The 21362-nt window shown below is 39.1% G+C and overlaps 1 protein-coding gene across 1 annotated transcript; it reads right to left on the bottom strand.

Annotated features, from left to right (window-relative positions):
* Nucleotides 1-5281: 5281 nt before the first annotated feature.
* On the bottom strand, nucleotides 5282-20910 carry LOC137256351 (uncharacterized). Its single transcript, XM_067794136.1, has 8 exons — nucleotides 20858-20910; nucleotides 16302-16382; nucleotides 15680-15748; nucleotides 15409-15477; nucleotides 14388-14459; nucleotides 13909-14210; nucleotides 9062-9166; nucleotides 5282-6738 (listed from the first exon to the last, which is right to left on the bottom strand). The coding sequence occupies exons 1-8, from the start codon at nucleotides 20880-20882 to the stop codon at nucleotides 6211-6213; spliced, it is 1251 nt and encodes a 416-aa protein (XP_067650237.1). The 5' UTR covers nucleotides 20883-20910; the 3' UTR covers nucleotides 5282-6210.
* Between the last annotated feature and the right edge of the window lie 452 nt (nucleotides 20911-21362).

The raw sequence follows: 21362 nt of genomic DNA, 5'->3' as shown, positions 1-21362 counted from the left end.
ATTTTAAATTAGGACAATACAGTATAAAATGGCTATAGATCGCCAAATAGTGAAGGTAGATCACCATACCAGGGACCATGGGCACTTACAGTACCTTTGCTACCTGCGTGGACGCTAGTAGGATCGTTAACGGGCTACCACACGTGACATGTAGAAAAAATCGCTCAGGCAAAATATTAAAAGGGTAGCATTTTTGTCATCTCATCCATACGTGTGTAACTGCGACGCATTCAGAATGCAAACAGGACATGTTACAGTGGCGTGCAGCTGTCTTACTAATATCTTATAAGTCGTACGCGTGGCGCATGCAAAATGTTTGCTTCCCGCAGTTCCCTTCGTTTATAGAACCGCGGATATAATTCTCTTAAAGACATTGTTTTTAATGTAGATGCAAAATAAACCTGTTCGTGTAAACGGGTCCAAGTATCTAATTCATCATTTGTTAAAATACTACATCTATGCAATCTCGTTTCAACTGTCCATGACTATTCATTTGCACATGTATATGTAAACACTCTCTTGGAATTATGAGATTACAGCTGATTTGGCTTTAACTGACCCGTTAATAGCTCATCAGCTCCGTCTGAATCAATCAAACAAAGATCAGCTGATGACGTTCAAGCCGTCTTGTGACAGACTCTACAGTTTCAACTGCCACAACTGCGGCGACAGTGCTGACGCTACTTTTTCTGGCTAATCTAGTACTGTTGCTGTTCCTAACATCTAGTTCCTAGTTCCTAGCCTACAAATACTATTTAAACTTCCCCTTATTCTGCAATTCTCACAGCGGTTCAGTTTCTTTAGAAGTGTCTCTTGTGAAATAGTTGCTTACCAGTTTCACCTGGCTTTTGTTCAGACCCATGTTGTAATAATAGAACGGGTAACGAGTAGGGAAGGGAAGATGTATTTATCCAGAATCATGATCATCTCCTGGGTTTCATCAAAGTGATCCGCAGACGCTGCCGTCACAAACTCACATTTCCTCCTCTCCTGTATGTTGAAAACTTCCTTTACCCTCTCCAGTGTCCCCTTTTTGAGTTATTTGTAACTTTTGACTGTATTATCTTAGCCTTAGACTACACTCGCTTTGTGCAAGAGGCGATTGTAAACGAAGCTACATTTCATCGCTCATATTGGTTTGTGCACGTGGGTACAAATCTTCAGCAAACGAGTGCGTGGGTGAGTATGATTGTGAGCCACATTTAGCAATATTCCAGCAATATCTTGGCGAGGGACACCAGAAATGCGCTTCACACACTGTATCCATATATAGAATCAAACCCGGGCCTTCAGGGTGACGAGCGAACGCTTTAACCCCTAGCGATACCAGAAATGGGCTTCACAAATTGAACTCATGCAGAAAATCAAACCCGGGCCTTCGGCGTGACTAGCGAACGCGTTAACCACTTGGCTATCCACAGTCCCTTCAACAGGAGAGGTTTTTCATAAGAGGTATCTATAGTATTCCCAGAAATTATTGAGAATCATGTTGCGTCATGTAACTCATTACGTTTATTAATTTCTGGCGTTTTACTTACATAAACATGTTAAAACATCATCCTTTTACAGTCTCAGTCTTGTTTTAGTATTTTGTTAGACCTCCTCGCTCAGCAATGCATGCCTGAATACGCCTAGGCACACTACCCATCAAAGTTTGTAGGTAATCGTGTGACAGGGTATCCCAATATTGGACCACCTCGGCCTTCATATCTTCAATATTTCTCAGTCCCTTTTTGGTTTATTCTGTCCTTCATGACTCCCCACACATTCTCAATTGGGTTTAGGTCTGGGCTGTAACTGGGCCAGTCTAAAACTTGAACATTGTCGCCCGACAACCACTGTTTTGTGTAGCGCGCAGTGTGTTTTGGGTCATTATCATGCTGGAAAATCCAATCATCTTCATACAATGTTTGTGCTGTCGGAAGAAGGTGACCATTTAGAATGTCAACGTATCTTTCTTTTGTCAAGTTTCCCGTGAAAACACACAATGGCGTCACTCCGCGAGCCGATATGCCACCCCACATGTGAAACTTCGGGGTATGTTTTGGTCGCTGGTAGATAGGTTTGACAGTATCTTTGGTCCAAATTGTCTTACAATTAGGGAAAAGCCAAACAGAACTTTCATCCGAAAAGAAAACATTATCCCAATCTTGATTTTCATGAGCCCAACACCAGTTTAAACGTTTTTCCTTTTGTGCATCTTTCATCAACGGCGAGGGTATTCCACGATTTTTTACCCAATTAAGTCTCTGTAATTCCTGCCTAACTGTTTCATTGCATACCTGAGGACTTCCTCTGCTAATCATTTCATTTCTGATGTTCTCAACACTTTTCAAGTTGCCCCTACTCACAATCTGCCCACGTCTTCGGCGATCCACAACACTGAATTTCCTAGGCTGACCTGCCCCTGCTTTGTGCTCTATCCCGGTTCCTGTTTGAATATTCTTCAAAGTTCTGTATACTGTAGACAGAGGAATACCATGTCTACAAGCTAACACTTTAGCATCAGCCTCACCCCTTTCAAAATCATCTAGAATGAGCTTTCTTTTCTCTCTTGCTGTAAATTCTGCCATGTCAACACAGGAAGCCGTCTGCTCAGACAAGGGAGATAACTCTTGACGTAATGAGCTGCCTTCTAAGCCTTCAAGAGTTGTCTCCCTTATTTAGTATGCTTAGTGCATAGTGAAAGCCCTTTTTCCAATCTTAGCATCATTAGAAAAAAAACAAAGATTTTCTCAATAATTTCTGGGAACACTGTAACAGGACCAGGATTGACATCACTTCCCATTTGCGTAGGTCGAGTCTTATGTGGTCATTGTCTGGTCCAGATACTATATTTAAATACCGACATCATTCAAAGGGAATCTTGGTGGGTTGGGCGTTAAGGAATCCTAAAGCGAAAATATGCATTATATTTACATGTTTACCTGCATAGCAACGCTCAGCAGCTATGCAGTCATCCGTGAGGTAACGTATCTCTCCTGGTGTTTAAATCCAACTACCGGCAAGGATCGTCTGTGCTACCACGTGGCCACACTGATTATGCAGCTATATCATCTACATGGAATGTGTGGTGGAGACGGGTGTAGAAACATATAAAATATTACATCCGAATGAAGGAAAGAAGGGCGTTTCCGAATAGTTGGTTATGGACCGGTGGCCATACTTTGCTGGCGGATAGATACCAATGTATATCATTCAAACAAGTAAGGGATAGTGTATCTATAAGATTGATAAAACGCTGTGACGTCAACTGTATACTTTTACACCTTTCCACACAGCAGAAATGTTATGCTTGTTGGACATTCAGACGCCCTCGCATGACAAGCTACGGTTACAAGAATGGAAAAACCTTTGACTTTCTTTAGCATTTGCTCTGCCTGACGGATAGGCTGTTCCCGATGCATGGTGAATGCACTTTGTTAGATGAAGAACTAGGTGTTCCCCAAGATAACACATTGTGGGTATTGTTGCTTTGTATCAAAATATATGTTCCCTTAGAAAGGAACTTGAGGATGTTTTAGCGATACACACAGTAGTTGGGTTTATGTAGCGGTATGCAGGAACGCTATTCTGTGTTTAAGACTGGCTTATGTACAAAGTAGAAATGCAAAGTAGAATTGTTAAATCTAACAAACCGCAGACTACCATTGTGTAAGTACTCAAGGCATTGTTCGTAGACTCGAGGAAGACCTTTTGTCACGTGCCATGTAATATCTGACGTTTGTTGTTTCTTTAAAACTAAGACATCGCCGTCGCTGTCAAGTTCTCTTTTTATATCATCCGTTATGTCAATATTTATGCAGTTAGTCAGTGGTGTATATATCCGTGTCTGTTGTTTTGTTGCAGCCATTTACCGTGTACAATTAACCTTCTCGATATTAATGAACCGTCGATGCCTAATTGTATCCTGAAGTTATTTCACCGGGACTGCTCGGGGTAAACGAAACCACTAGATCCCCCGTTCGGCCCAACTTCGGGGGTGAGAAGGAACAATATATGTCTTCTCGTACAGCACCGTGGGGCAGCCGGAACGGTACAGTCACAAACATCTTAATCCTTAGGATCCTTGCGACGAGAGGGGAGAATAGTTTGTTTGACTGTGCAATTTGCCACAACAATTTCAAATATCTCTATAGCAATGCTATCGTGTATTCAGAGTTCTAGATAATTTTTCAAGCAGTTGTGTATTTACTCCCATGTCTGTTTATGTATAAGTAACTAGCATTTTGTATACTCCCACTAGTTTCAAGAAGTTAGTGCTTTTACATAGAGTTTCATATCCTTATTGGGTACCTAACTCTTCTAAATATATAGATATTAATACACCTCAACAGACTAAACGTTTTTAGTAATTAACACATTATCAACATTACAACATTGTATTGACATGATCATATTTCATTTTCATAATTTAATATTAAAAGCAGACGAGCATGAGCAGAAGAATATATGGTGACTGAAAAGTAAGAAGATTCTTCCATGTGACTACACAAATCTACACAATGATAAACTCAGCAAAGATAGGCAAGTGGGTCATGCCTTTGGTTCTTATGGTTCTATTCCTACTTAGCATCGGGGCAATGGGCCGGCCCAGTGGTTAATAACACTTCTTAATACGTACATATTAATGCTTCTCTACAGACCCAAGGACCCGTGAAGGTCCCGGGCTAGAATAGGCCTTCAGCAACCCAAGCTTGCCAGAAAAGGCGACTATGCTTGTCGCAAGGGGCGACTAACGGGATCGGGTAGTCAGGCTTGCTGACTTGGTTGGCACATGTCATCGGTTCCCAATTCCGCAGATCGATGCTCATGTTGTTGGTCACTGGATTGTCTGGTCCAGGCTCGATTATTTACAGACCGCCGCAATGTATCTCGAATATTGCTGAGTGAGGCGTAAAACTAAACTCACTCACTTACTCACTCACTCACTCACAGACCCAAGTTTTTAGTAAATCTTAGTTCGCAACCATCTGTAAACACCAAACACAGAAGTCACGTGACTACTTCAGAAAACTATAAACAATGACTACAGATCTAACAGTATATGTTTAAGTAGGCGTCGCTTAACAATTACTAACGCTGTTTCAGAGTTCGGGCACCACGACGAATTATCATTCTCAGGCAATTTAGTTAATTTACTTAATGAATAAAGTACGCAAGGTTTTGCTGACCTTTTGGGTTTTAAGTGATTTTTAAGCGTTCCTTTGGAAGTAATTGCGTAAATGTGATCTTTATTGAGTAAAATACGCAAATACGCGCCTTATCTGGAACTCTGTCGGACTGAATTACTGTATTAATTTCAAAGGACAGTGTATTGATGAACACATTGGATTTATATGCTCTGTATGAAATAAATAACGTCTAGGTACATTCAGGGCTGTTCGCGTTATACACCCAATTTTGTTCAACGCAAATAGATGTACAATACAAGACTTAGATGTATGTGTCTACACACATTTCACTGGGATCAACAGATCGCAAACGACTCATGCATGCAGCCATTCAGATCACGACCTGATAAACCGATAAACCTTTAACAAAACAGTCGTCCAGTTCAACTGACTCGAAGCCGGAGTTTCCTACCTTTTCATGCGGTGGTAGGGCATCGTAGTTGAATTGAATTTATACGAGGTCTGATAGGAGATCGCCTCAGACGCGTTAGAATGAGTGGACACGTTTCGTATGCAATATGTGTACTATCAGTCATAACGGGTGGAGGCTACATTCAGAACAAAGGTCAAACGGGTAGATTTCACTGTTGACACAGAAAAGTCGTCCAAGTCAACCAACTCGAGACCCTATGTTACATTTGCCGTGTGGGCTGAAGACACGACTACATACAGAGCGTATTCGTGCTACTATAGACGTGGCCGTTAACAAAATACGAACACTAACTAAAAATAACATATTTTGATAGACGTTTCAAATCTGGAAGGGTCAGTCGCTTCATGCTTGAAAAACATTCGATGCTACTGATCTGTCCTTTTGTAATGCTTGACGTGAATGTTCTGCCTAAAAATGATCGGTTGTATCATTTAAGTTGCGTGGCAGTCCACATGTTTATTCCAAGCAAAACTCACTTGACGTGAGCTATGGAGTTGTCTTGTTGACATATTGAAGGCACAAATATCCTCTTCCTTGACACGTGATGGTATTTCTTTGTCGGGATTTGTTTGGAATCTATATTTCTTCTGAGTAACATTCAGTTTACTTGGGTTTGGGCGTTGCCACGTTGAGATTTTGAAGGTACAAATATCCTGTCTTCCTTGACACATGGTGGTATTTCTTTTTCGGGATTTGTATAGAATCTATATTCCTTCTGAACAACTGCAAAAGAATTAGATTTATGGCTGACTGGTCGTAACGGTGACATTTGCCATACTTCCTGGTTCCGAATGAACACCAATATAATTTTTTCGCACCTGGATGACACATACAGTTCGGGTCCACTGCGCACGATACCCACGGATCCATTACAAGTCGTCGTGTGAATGGCTGGTTGTGTAACATTATAAAACCGCTTTCAGATTCATGATAAACTGAAAAGTGGCATGGTTCGGTGTTGAAGTAGGAAAACATATACTTTGAACAATGTTGTGCAAAGGGATATTTCGGCCATGGTGACATTAGCACGCCTGTTTCTTTCAGCAAGTCGAACATTTCACGAGGGTTGCCTTTGTCGAATCGTGAAGAGGCGTCCAACCACATTGTGTATTCCGCGTTGTCAAAATGAGCCTGAAAATATAATTGAAGTTAATAGAAGCGTTCTATATTTAGTTATAGTGACACTAGTGCAACCTCAACCACTTCCAAAGGAGGTTTAGGGGACACATATCTACACAGTACGTCAGACAAGTCAGCGTCGCAATAATAATGATTACACATACCCACGGGAAATGCAATGTAAATTTAGAGTGTCTGCCACGAAAATGTCATGATAAAGATTTGTTTTATAAAATATTTAGGAAAATAACATCAACACAAAAAGTTAAGCATACGTGTATTTGCAGACGTAGCTAAATGACATTATGTCTCCTTATTGACATATCAAATGAACTACAAATAATTATGTCACTGGGGTAATAGTGTCATTGTCGATTGTTTGCTGAATCATAAGGACCAATTATGTGATAAATACGTGTTGTTAACAAATCAATTTAAACACGGCATGTTGAACTTTTAGCACACACACTCACAGAAGTTTCATAAGAATTTCTTATCATACCGAGTACACACGTCTCATTGACCTTGTTATATCCATGATATACGTTATAATATTCACTGATTCACAAGATTACCATTGTCACTTCAATCAATCATTTATTGAATAGAAAGGTCATTGGCCCCCTTACAACACATTTCAAACAAATTTATGTTTAAAACTGCAAGTGACTATTATTTCACCTTTTCAATATTCATTTGTCAAGTGATCAGTATTGTCTTTGCCAGAGAGCTTTGCGCTGCAGTGCTTATATAGAAAATGTCAACTGAATTGATGCTGTTGAGGAAACAAACCCTGCAGTTCGGTTCAGTCAAACATGTCCTACCTAGATTTCTCCAGCCTCTAAATTCTGTAGAAAATCTCAACCGTATTGATGTTGTGGATTAAACAGGGGAAAGTAGGACCTAAAATTCATTTTGGTACAGCGAAACATTTCCTGCTACCAGAGTGGCCATAATGAGTAGCCATGTTCCCCGGTACTCGACCTAACCTCAGAAATTGGTGTTCGTACCGGAAGTTATTTGCAAACACTACCACACTGCCACTCTTTCTAATGAAGTGTCACGACTTTTCAAAGACGGCTCTCGAAGCAAGTGGAATCTGGGACTAAACCAGAGGCTGAAATACATCCACATCCTGACAGCATCCTCTGACTGAGTGAGCGAGCGAGTATGGTTTAACGCCACTGTTAGCAATATTTTAAGTATCTATATCAGTGCTGGGGTAGAGTCGAAATAGACTTCACACATTGCACCCATTTGGAGAACCGAACTCGCGTCTTCTGGTCGGGCGAGCGAGCGGTTTTACCACATGGCTACCCTACCCTACCGCCCCCGACAACAGGTTCGTCACTACTGAGTGAGTGAGTGAGTTAATATTTAACGTCACAATGGCAGTGTTTCAGCCATATTGTGACGATTACAATTTATACATGAAATATGAAATCATTTTAAAGTTGTCACCGATGGACCGTACAAATACCAGAATATCACAGATAGGAAAATATAACGAACATGTAAAACGTTTTTAATCAAAGTAGACAATTTAAATGTACAGCACATGCTATAGATCGCCAAAAGAAGGCTGAGTTGAGATCCACCTCGACGATGATCTCTAGTCGTCTTCGTGTTCCATCCCCTAAGGTTAGGGTGAGTGAGTGAAACGGTTCAATGATGTAGTTCACCATCACTGTCTCTAAGGTTACAGTAATAAGCTGGCTATATGTACATTATAAGTATAAACATTTTAAGTTGTTCACTGGTCACGAGGGAGTCATGGGCTCAAGTACCCTCGAGGTCATGAGCCCTCCAGGGTTCATGAGCCCATGACTCCCTCGTGACCAGTGAACAACGTATTTATCTTAAGGAACACCTGAATTTTAATGTTGAACTGTTTGAAGCACTTCTGTTGCACGCGAGCCGAATCGCCATTTTGCAGAAGACACAAGGTAACCAGATTTAGAGTTATCTCCCTTCCATCGATTTTCAATCGCAAAACATCGGTAATTTCCTTGCTTGATGCGTAATTCAATGTTATTCGAGACAAAGAAATACTACCATTTAGCACCAGAAGAGTTCGGAATTCCCAGCGGTGTACATTGAAAATAATACATCGCCTGTAAGCGGGATACATTGAAAATAATAGAATAACGCCTAGCCAATCAGAAAGCGGCATTCATGTGTGAGGTAAGATAAATTATTATGCATAATCAGACTGGAACCCTTGTCATAGTTGCTCCTCTCCTAAATGTCTGAACGACTGTACTTGCGTTATTGTAAATACCAGTGGACTATTCTGGTGTAGTTTTGAGGGTCATGCCTGAACGAGTATGCTTACCTGCATCACCAGGGGCTTCCACGTGTAACACTTGAAGTAGAAAAACCGATCAGGCAGCAGATCAAACGGATACCGCTTTATTTCAGCTCTTCCATATTGCTGAAGCTGCAACATATTTAAGATAAAATGAACATAAATTTGATTTGGGGTTTGCTGTCTAATACCTCACCCAGAAATAGTTCAGCTATATAACGTCCATAAACCGGGTGTATCCGCTATTAACACACCTGGTACTAGGCCTCATTAATAAAGGCTGAAATGATATAAAACGTTTGTAAGGAAACTCTTCAAAGTGCTAAGAGGGCCATCATAATGTTTTTGTGATGACAACGTGATACATCGGGACATACAGACAAAAAGTTCAAACAGCGCAAGCAAGCAAACATCAGTTGTATAGAGCCCGAAAATGAAAATAACAAACACGGGCCCTAGGTCATTCAGTATCTTGTGTACCCTCCTTGCGCGTCCAAGACACAGGTCCACCCTGTTCCCATGTTTCCAATGCGCCACAGTTGTATAATTGATCTCCTCTCCATTCGGACGATAAATCCTCTGCCGAGAATCGTGTAAGAACAATCTTAATCAGCTTTCACCTGTCAACACTGACGTTGATTCCAGCCTGTGACATGTTGTTACTGGTGGACAAACTGCAGGTCGCCTACAGCGTTCCCAGCTAACACGCGACGTTCCCACAACGTTATGTTTACGTCAGGGTTTGGTTACGTCGGGAAATGACGTAACTATGACGTTATTAGAACGTCCTAGGATAACGTCATATCACAACCTTGCCACAACGTTACACATTACGTTCTCCGTACGTCCTTGCAACGTATTTTTCATACTTTGGTGTAACGTACTTGTAACGTTGTGAGGACGTTCGTTTCATATATTTTGTTTACTTGACCTGTTAGAAGGTGTTTGTATTTGCAGTTGACCATCTAATTATTTATCAAGACGATATCGAATCTAGAACAACTTTTGAATAAATTTGTTTTGTTTGCTTTGTTAAATGCGTTCAACTGAAGCAAATAGATAACTTCACGTTTGAAGGTTATAAGAATGTCATTTACAGACGTTGTCACAACGTTACGGTTTACGTAACCAGGACGTCGTAACAGCGTGTATTTCAGACCAAGGTGCAACGTTCGCATAACGTTGGGAGGACGTTCTGTCCACGGCTTGCCAGCACTGACCCGTTGGAACATCGTTACATCTTATTCTCCTCATCCCGGAGTTTACTTGATGGAATATCATATTTAACAGGATCGAAGCATGTGATATTTTCTATTTAAATTACCATATAGATCTATCTCTTCAGTATATAATGACGTTTATTCATAGTATTTACCTTATTTTTGTTGCATACAATTTATTATTATATTATACACTTGTTGTTGTGCTCTTGACTTCACTCATTTCAGGGAAGTTATGAAACATGTCTCCTTCTAGATCTTTTAACCCACAAGATCCAGATTGAGGCACATTACACATGACTTCTTCATGTGACGTCATTGCCTGTGCGAGCACTTTCCCGCTCGCTGACATCACACTTCTCGCGCGGCTGCCAGTCCTACGTGTACAGGGTTCTGTGTCTGTTCCTCACTTTTAAAACGGGCTCATCGCCATAACAGTGAGTATTTTGTTTATTGTTTTGTTTAGATTAGTAAATTATATGTATTAATTCAGAATGTACTCATTAAAAATAATGAAACTGACTCTTGATTAGATCTATTTACTTGTCCTACTTTTTACACATCCGAAATTCACAGTGTCATTTGATATATTTTTTGAACTGTTAAAAATCGGATAATTACTCGGAGTTCTGAATTTCTAAATAACATATTAATGATCACTGACATCAATTTTGCATGGAATCATCAATGATAATTCTGAAACTTTGCCGATGAACCTAGAATTGGCTGGGATGTTTTCAAAAATACATGCTAACACTAAGTGCGTTTAAAAATTCCGCCATTTTGGATACTGAATAGTGTTTACATACCATATTGTACGTTGATTCAGGGTAAGCGATTTTATTCTTTGAGTGTTTCTCTTTGTCTGAATAATATTTACATAAATATAGTCATATTGAATGTAGTATACCACATCTGAAACCGTTAGTTGTTACACAAGTATTATTAAACGTAGGCATAACTGTCGCATGCTCCAAGGCGGTACGGAGGCCCATGGCTAGGCCCATGGATGTAATTCTATCCTTCAAAGAGGCAAGTCTAGATAAGAGGACATTTCTGCCGTGTGAAATACCATTCCCCTCCCTCAACCCACCCACGTGGTTATCTTTTTGAAATGAAAAAAATCCGATTTTACACCACGTAGCATTTTCGGAAATTTTCAGACATCTAGCCGTCTAATCATTGCTTACAGTGGCTCAATACGCTTTGAATATTCAAGGGAAGAGTATCGTAGCAGGAAATAGAAAATTAAAAATAGATACGATGCAATCATTTGATCATTCATAAAAAAAACTGTCGAGTAAGTGCAGCGTGACACCATGACTGACGCAAAATCATGCTGAACGACAGCAGTAATTATCGGCATTTCTGGCTTCTTCCGTCATTTACAATGCAAACGATAAATACATATAAATACATGGAGAGTCAGAATAATTCTGATTACTTACATCTCACTTTCATGTACAAAACATCCCTAAATCAAGGAAACAGTGCTCGCAAAATCCTGTGTACCCATGTCAGCGAGGCCGCTATTTTGAAAGAAATCGGCCCTCGATAGTGATGTCACACGTAAACATCGTTGCACATGTTAGGCAATTTCTTGGAGGTGAAGCTCGGTTGAAGAAGAGTAAACACAATGGCCATATCATTCCGACTGCACTTTCAGCATTGTGATTTATATTTTTCGTTCAGATACTTTTTCATGAAACTAATTTCAGTATCTTGATATATCCTTGTTCATCATCATCATATCATATGTGGATATAGGGTATGCGTTTTCATTCATTGAAAGTTTTTGATTGTTTGAATATTTACACGGGAAATTGACTCAGTAGTGTACTATAGGATCTATCACAGTTTACGCCTCTACACAACTGTTAGAGGATCACACGTAGCCATTACTGCAACATGTGCTTCAGTTCCTGTGATGTACAATATTCAGTATGCTGGGACACACACTGCAGTTTCATATGAACAGGCCAATAAACTGCAATTTAATTCAAAGTTATAAGTAAAACTGATAATATTAATGAACATGATTTGTACATTTTCTGTGTAATTTTATAGCCGTATGCAGACAACAAAAAAGACCCCTCGGCATTCAGGGTGTTAAAAATGTAACGGCATGTTCTAATCTTGTGCTTTTGAATAATATTAGGTCTTAAAGATAAACTATTCTCTTTTTTTCAGATGCACGCTGCCGCTGGGAAAGATGAGGAAGTGCAAGTCTAGAATGAAACGTTTCTAAGCAATGTATTATACTGGAATAAATGGTTCAGTGTAAACAAAAGAAGAATCTCTGTTATTTGTTACCTGGGCTCAAAGTAGACAGTTTCGAAAAATGCAAAAAACACATTCATAATTGCCGAAATGAGTTTTCGAACTGTTGATCACTTTACCTTTTTTCAGCATTCGTAATTTAAATCTAATAAAAACAACGGAAACTATGACTTTTAGCCCTGGATAGTGTTATAATCATGGTGACAACAACCCAGAAACCTAATACAAATATTTTATCCTCAGACTACTGTTCGTTCTGAGTACGTATATACCCAAAACAACTATAAATAACGTTATTACAACGTTATGTTTATGACGTCACGAGGACGTTATTTTTGGGTCGTATGAACGTAGAAAATAACGTTGCGACAACGTTATGTTTATAACGTCGCGGGGACGTTATTTTTGGGTCGTATGAACGTAGAAAATAACGTTGTGAGGACGTGTTTTCGACTCCACAAAAAAGACGTAAGTGGGACGTTATATGCTGACGTTCTGGGGACGTAAACGTAACGTTGAGACAACGTCCTCAAAACGTACTTTTGTTAGCTGGGTTGTCTGGGATCCTTTAAACGTCGACGAACGGTGCTCTTGGATATCCTCAAGTTCACTTGAATTGTTCTGTCTGAACACCTGTCCCGTTCATAAATCTGTTACATAACGCAGTGTTGATCACGTTGAGCGACCTGGACGACGTGGATATTCCACGGAAATCTGATTCAAAAGGCGCTGGCCTCTATTAGCAAGTGTCAAACCGTCTCATTTTAAACTGTGATTTTAAACAGGTGCTTGAACAGGATTTCCAAATTTACAATTTGAATAAAAAATGCTGCATTTGTAACAGAACGTGTCGAACGTTAAAGAGCGTAATAATGACCTCTCAACTGCCTGATGTGTTTTCAATACTTTTAACATATTTTATAAAACATTCGGTTGAGTGTATTTCAACCCAAAACGAATATTTTAATATTTAAAGAAATAGTGTTACAAATAGCTTGATCATTCATTAATGATGCCGACATTAATACGGGCATTTTGAGGCATAAAGTAACACAAATGAGTTTTACTCAAAACGTTTGATTTCCCACCATCATTCAGTATTTGATAGCGGAGACACCCTGATAACTTTCATGTCGTTATGTACCAGGCACTACGACTTCCATGACCTTCCAACTACTGCTGTTGCTGTGATGATACACTAGCTACTCTTTGTGTTCTATTACTAGTCACCATTACCCATTAATACTAGTACTACGGACATTTGCACCGCATCTATGTCTACTATTATTATCTACTATCTACGTTTTCATTACTCTAGAACTCTCACAGTGGCTTAGTTTCTTTAGAAGTGTCTCTTGTCAAATATTTGCTTACCAGTTTGACCTGACTTTTGTTCAGACCCATGTCGTAATAATAGAAAGAGTAGTTGCTCAGAAAAGGGAAGATGTATTTATCCAGAGTCATGATCATCTCCTGGGATTCATCAAAGTGATCCGCAGACGCTGCCGTCACAAAGGCATATTTCCTCCTCTCCTGAATGTTGAAGACTTCCTTTATCCTCTCCAGTGCCCCCTCTTTGAGTTTGGTCACGGGTGTAAGAACATTGCGGATGTTTTCCTGGCTGTCAGTCGCCGGAAGTGGGTGTCTGCAGGCAGCTGTATCATTGCACAAGTCCACTGAAACGTTTGTATAAATATGAAAGATGAATTTTTGGGTTGCCCGGTCCAGACTCTCTAATACTGGTGACAAATGGCTATATTCATGTTTAACTCCATGCAGCTAAAACAGGAGACTTTTCTGTTGTAATGCGGCTGATGTCAGTAATGTTGGAGTCGTAATGATTTGAACCTTACATGCTTTCTTTTCCTTGCCTGTACAGGGAGATAAGGGGGGTAACTCAGACCAAATCTTCTTCTGCTTCAGTGCTAAAACAGAGTAAAAAGCTTCTGAAGTAATTCTTGATCCTAACACGTCATTCTTTGAAATGTACATGCAATCAAGTTAAGTATAACAATAAAAACTAATAACCTGAAATGCTGTTGAGGAGGCAGATGAAGCAGATCGCCGTTCACAACCACTAGTTCTGTTAACTAGAATACAGGTATTCCTTTGAAGCAGAAAGGGAGTGCGACCAGGTCCACTTTATTACAAAGTTTGGAACTTCCGGGTTAAAAGGTGTTTGTTGTGTTTGTCTTACGAGACCAGGGTGCTAAAGTATTGGAAAATTATTGTCCTTCTGCGGAAGTTCGTAGGTCCTTAGAAGTTCAATGTACATTAAACTTACCAACTGCTTAAAATGCAGTATTTTGTGTTTTTAAGGTATGGTTAAATTTCCTTCCATCGCCAGCAGCTGAAGGGATGGCGCAAATCCAGCTAGGGTCCATGCAGGAAGCAAATGTACTGTAAATCCCTATGATCCCTGGTATAGTTATCTACATTCAGTTGCTGGCGATCTATAGTCCGATTTTATGTTGAGTTGTTTTAATATGATTTGACATTTCACTCTAACTAGTTTTAATCGATTTGTGATATTCTAGCCGTTTTACTGTCATTATTTGACAGGTCTAAATAAGTATACATATACCTATTCTTAGTATATAACCTTTTCTCTTCACAATACGACTGAAATATGTGACGTTAACTATTAACTCACGTGAAGATTTGATGGTTGGTGAGATTGGTTGATTGGGATTAAACTTACACAGAATGTCAACTCGTCAGGAACAGAAATGTGTAAACAAACAACAGAGAAAACAAATGTGCATCGGCGAGATTCGACACTTTCGTCTGTCTACATGTACGTCTTGTGGCAAAATTCATTCCCGGTATTAATCAGCCATGTTGTATAAGCTCTATAAAATTATGAAACCTTACATGCTACTTTCTGACGATATAAATCCACCAAGTTGATGACATCATCTGTTGAATAGACAAGCTGGTTATCTGAAATCAGGAACGAATGAAATATGGTGACTTGTAATTATTTTTCAGGTAGTAGAGATGAGAATGGGAAAGACCACTATATTTCAGGCAATAAGAATGACTAATTTCTCCGAGAGTATTAAAATTTATACACAGCAGGACACATTGGTCGCTAGCTCTGCTGAATTATACTGAGTGAATTTTAATGTTTGACCATTCTCACCCCTCAGTCCCTGTATTTCCTCTGTCCCCAGGTGTTCAGTCGTTGTTTCAAGACACATGCGCCCAATACCTGAAAATGCGAAAATTCAGTAATACGTATTGTTCACGAGCATGTCACGGTCCTCTAGAAATATAACAATAATCTCGGAATGTTTACTGATCACTATCTTTTAAATGAATATGTGGGTAAAATTTCATATTTTTAAAACAGCACGGTAACGTCGAAAATGTTGGATATTTTTGTGAAATTATGGTAATGATATGAAGTAATTTTACGGTGACTGCATATTTATAACACATAGTATATATATAATACTTTTCATTCGTGTGATTTCACCTTTTGTTTTCATTTCTACACTTGGAAGAAATTTGAAATACTAAACCTCTGATGTAAGTGAGTTACTCAGGACCTTTTTACGCCGATTTTAGCAATAGTCCTCCAACATCCCTGCCGTGGACACCAGAAATGGGCATTGTACCCATGTGGGAAATCAAACACAGGTCATCGGTAGGACGAACGAAAAGATACCTCAATGATTCTCATAGACGAAAGATCATAGTCAGTGCTGTCTTGGAACCCGCCCCCCAGTGCAAATTATATTTCAAATAAATTGTTTACATACTCAACACATCTGGCCTCCTTGTAATGTCCACTACTAGCAGCAGGCCCAGGGAATACAAGGTGCCAAGAAGTATCACTGAAACTGACCGTCAACAATACATTGGCGAGATGGATGCGGGGGCATTTGAACAGCACTCAGCTGAGAGTGGAAGGAAAGACTACACAAAGGACAGTGTGGAGACGTAATTTCCATAGACTTACATGTTATTTCATTATAGCATAAATAATTTTCAGTGATCTTTGTAAAATTTGACTCGGAAATTGGAAATCAGTTCAGCTCTGCGTACATAATTTCAGTTCAATTTTCCGACCACTGCTTAACTAGTGAAATCACATTTATCAACTTACGTATGGTTCCACAATGCACAATCCCACAGGCCGCCATGTTAAAAGAGTTCACGGCACTGTACACATGTTGATTAAGTTGTCGCCATTCGATGAATAAGCAACGGAGAATTAAACAGAAATTATGTGATTGTAGGTAAGATGATTCCCCACAAATGTGCAAAATTTTACTTGGATCTTACGAAACTTAATTTCATGAAAATTATTTATGCTGCTCCTAATTAACACGTAAGTATGTGGAAATTACGTCACGTGTCCGAGTACATTTTGCATGAGTCTGTACCTCTAACGGCGTGCGTAAATACCATGGTACATTACATTTCTAAAATAGAACATTTCATACATATTCGTGTGTAAAAATACCATGGAACATTGCAAATTTTAATGTGATAGTACACTGTGTTTCTAACACCATGTGTAAATAGCATCCCGCTGTTAATTGTGGGTTCAAATATCATGATATATAGCACACTTAATAACAACATGTGTATATAACATTGGGCATTGCACACATGAACGTGGGTTTAAATAGTATAGTACATTGTACACTTGAACGTGGGTTTAAATAGTATGGTACATTGCACACTTGAACGTGGGTTTAAATAGTATAGTATATTGCACTCTTGAACGTGGATTTAAATAGTATAGTACATTGCACACTTGAACGTGGGTTTAAATAGTATAGTACATTGCACTCTTGAACGTGGGTTTAAATAGTATATTGCACTCTTGAACGTGGGTTTAAATAGTACAGTACATTGCACACTTGAACGTGGGTTTGAATAGTATAGTACATTGCACACATGAACGTGGGTTTAAATAGTATGGTACATTGCACTCTTGAACGTGGGTTTAAATAGTATAGTACATTGCACACTTGCACGTGGGTTTAAATAGTATAGTACATTGCACACTTGAACGTGGGTTTAAATAGTATAGTACATTGCACACTTGAACGTGGGTTTAAATAGTACAGTACATCGCACACATGAAGGTGGGTTTAAATAGTAATAGTATATTGCACACATGAACGTGGGTTTAAATAGTATAGTACATTGCGCACTTGAACGTGAGTTTAAATAGTACAGTACATTGCACACATGAAGGTGGGTTTAAATAGTATAGTATATTGCACACATGAACGTGGGTTTAAATAGTATAGTACATTGCACTCTTGAACGTGGGTTTAAATAGTATATTGCACTCTTGAACGTGGGTTTAAATAGTATGGTACATGGCACTCTTGAACGTGGGTTTAAACAGTATAGTACATTGCGCACTTGAACGTGAGTTTAAATAGTACAGTACATTGCACACATGAAGGTGGGTTTAAATAGTATAGTATATTGCACACATGAACGTGGGTTTAAACAGTATAGTACATTGCACTCTTGAACGTGGGTTTAAACAGTATAGTACATTGCACACTTGAACGTGTGTTTAAATAGTATGGTACATTGCACTCTTGAACGTGGGTTTAAATAGTACAGTACATTGCACACTTGAACGTGGGTTTAAATAGTATATTATATTTGAACGTGGGTTTAAACAGTACATTATTCCTGTAACAGTGTGTGTAAATAAGAGAATACATTATACTTTCAATCATGATGTAAATGTGATACGATGTACACTGACAAGTTCGATACTTCACAGTGATTTGATTACATCTACACACATTATGTTCCTATGGTATCCGAGAAGGGACATTGTCGCGTTGTCGCCATTTCAAAAACAAGCACAATGAGGCAAAAAGTAACCAAAGCGCGACAATGTCCCTTCTCGGATTCCTGTTGTCAAAACACAACTGATATCTTTTGCTCGGGATATCAAGAAAATCCCATGCGTGTGCTATGCACCAACAGTTTGAAACATAACAAAATCGGCATATACATAAACAATATATATTGTTGTAGCCAATGTTACTTGATTCCATATTTAGACGCATTGATCAAAATGCAGAATCTATCACAGACTAAGAGCGTAATGACAAGACAATCTCAATACAAACATGCCCGATGACCACACGCATCAGATTGAATGAAATATTGACACCAGTGTATATGTTTTCGGTAAAGTTGATTGACATGTTACTATGGAAGTAGCAAGGAACTGATGTATTAATCAGAGTGTGTTTAGATATTAGGACCTTCTCCGGACTGTGAAGAACGAGGAAAAGAAAGTTAACAGATCTTGTGTTCGCATCGTTCTACCTGTGGGACACATGGTGTATGCAGAAATGTAACGGGTGGATGAGCAATGTTTATGATAGTTATTGCGTTGTCTTGCCAACACTCCCCTGTGATCCACACTCGACCATGAATCCCACCCCAGGTAATGTTCTGGGATCGTTGGTCAGTGTGACCTATCAATGAAAGCTTTGTGTGGGATCTCACAATGAGACACTTTACGACCAATGTATCAAGCTCCCGCTGCGCATTGTATAGAATTAACGGAAATGTGCATGGTTATATCTCATTCATGACTCATTCTCACTCGACTAAAAAGGAACCATTTAGACTGACTCTCGAAAATACAGTTCATGTGTATCTATTCGCAGCTTGCAATCACCGAATTGTCTGTGCCGACACGATCTGTTTACAAACATTTGCTTCTGCAACAAATACATGTATATACTCATGATATAGACACAAATGTAAAATGTGAACAATTTGTAAACATTTTCAGCAGAGATTCTTGATGGATATGGAAAAGGTTTCGTCGCTTCTATCATAAGTTAATCTGTCCAACAAACCTGGAAACATATATATCGAATATGTCTAAAATATTTGGCAGATCACCGCTGCTGTACAGTAAAGAAAGTCTCTGATATTCTTCTCGTTGTTTGTTTTATTCATTTTTAACCTGTCTGTGAAAAAATATGCTTTTCAGGAATGGCGGGCCTGACGACAAGCGTGATTCGATGATCAACTGTTTTTGGTTTCAGTAACACAATCACTTATAATGCTACCGTGTCATCGGCGGTGCGCTGCTGTCTGGCGTTGTACCACTAACTTTTCTTTCCTTTCATGAATAATTTCCTTGATTGTCATTTAGAAGCTGATGTTTTGAACAACGGGGTGTTTTGAACAGTTATGCACGCCACAAGCGTGTCATTCTTCAGTTTCGATAAAATTCATTATCAGTTTTCTTAATGGCTTATTTTTGCGTCGGGGACTGCTTTACTGAAAAGTCGTTATTTGTTGTTCACTGGTGTTGGTGACAGGTGTATTTGAAGATGAATGCTAAAACTGACCAAATGACGTTTCATTAAGTGTGAGTTGATATTCTGCAAATTAGGGTTATAACACTGGCGAAATAAGCATTACTTGTCCTTTCGGTATAAAACACAATTAATCAGAATTGTCTTCATTTATTGCGAGTTTTAGGCAGGGATTAATACATACATAAAACAGGTTAAATGTAAATATATGTTCGTTAGGGAGGTTTTTACGTGCTGATATTGATGTGTACTTCAGGCAGGATGAGTTTAAATACTGATGTGGTTCAGTCTGTGTAAGTGTAGATGTATACGTACTTTACTCAGGGTAAGTGTAGATATTTGTGTTTGGACTTTACACAGGGCAAGTACAGATATTTGTGCACTTCAGGGAGAGTAAATGTAGATATTCATATTAAGTCTACATAATTATGTACTTTAGACAGGGTAAGTGTAGATATTTATGTAGATTTCACGGGATCGGTGTAGACATTTTTGTACTTCAGATGCGGTAAGTGTATATATCTATTTTTGTACTTTAGACAGATTAGGTGTGGATGTGTATGTACGTTTGACAGGATACGTATAGATATTTGTGCGCTTCAGGCAGGGTAAATGTAGGTACATGTATTTGTATTAAGCGTGGATATTTATGTACTTTAGGCAAGGTAAGTGTAGATGGTTATGTATTATGGGCAAGGTAAATGTAGATGTTTATGTACTTTAGGCAAGGTAAGTCAATGACTGGTACCGAGACAATAGTGTTCATTTTTATTGTTGTTACTGGCATTTCCAAATTTGACGCATTCAGCATTTTTATATTATTCACTATTTTGACCGGTACCATATGTTTTGTGTTTTTCAGATTGCCAATTGCTTTGACCGTTCCCTGTTGCGCGAGCACTAACCGTAACTTATAACGTCTTTGGAATCATAAACATTTCCTTTAGCAGAGATTTCTTGTAATTACTGAAACCAAATGTTTTACATACCATAAACAATCCGGACACGACGCATGACGATCTTGCGTCTACCTCTTGCGTCGAAGAACCTGAGACGACAGACGGTTACGAACATGAGAAAGATCATACCGCCATGGTACTGTATGAACACGATATATGAAAGCAGGTATTAGTATTATTTGAGGGTAGTGTGGATGAATGAAATATTGATGCACACTATTCTTCAAAAGCTTCCACTAACTTAAAGCATTCACTTCATGTTATGTATATATCATGTTCAGTCTAAACGTCATACATTCACGAGAATGACTTTTCATTGCATGAATGACGTTTCCATTTGCTCGAAATTTGACTGTTCTGGATAAAAGTATAATTTCTACCTATTTGGGCTTTTAAGGAACCCAAAATGAGTTCGGCACATCTAGTTGGAGACATCAGGGCACAATGTGTGAAGCACTTTTCTGGTGTCCCCCGCCGTGATGTTGCTGGAATATTGCTAAACGCGGTGTAAGCCCAACTCACTCGTTCACTCACT

Source organism: Haliotis asinina, chromosome 11, assembly GCF_037392515.1.
Source record: "Haliotis asinina isolate JCU_RB_2024 chromosome 11, JCU_Hal_asi_v2, whole genome shotgun sequence".
Taxonomy (NCBI): Eukaryota; Metazoa; Mollusca; class Gastropoda; order Lepetellida; family Haliotidae; genus Haliotis; species Haliotis asinina.
Note: the sequence above shows the minus strand (reverse complement) of the source record. Positions and strands in the feature narration are given on the sequence as shown.

Bases quoted from the DNA above. Each gene is read 5' to 3' on its own strand.
- LOC137256351 (XM_067794136.1), bottom strand. From the start codon at position 20,882: ATGCGTCGTGTCCGGATTGTTTATG. The intron at 16,383-20,857 runs GTATGTAAAACA...GTTGACGGTCAG, and splicing joins TCGTGTCCGGATTGTTTATG to TTTCAGTGATACTTCTTGGC. The intron at 14,211-14,387 runs GTAAGGTTCAAA...CAAACGTTTCAG, and splicing joins AGGCAAGGAAAAGAAAGCAT to TGGACTTGTGCAATGATACA.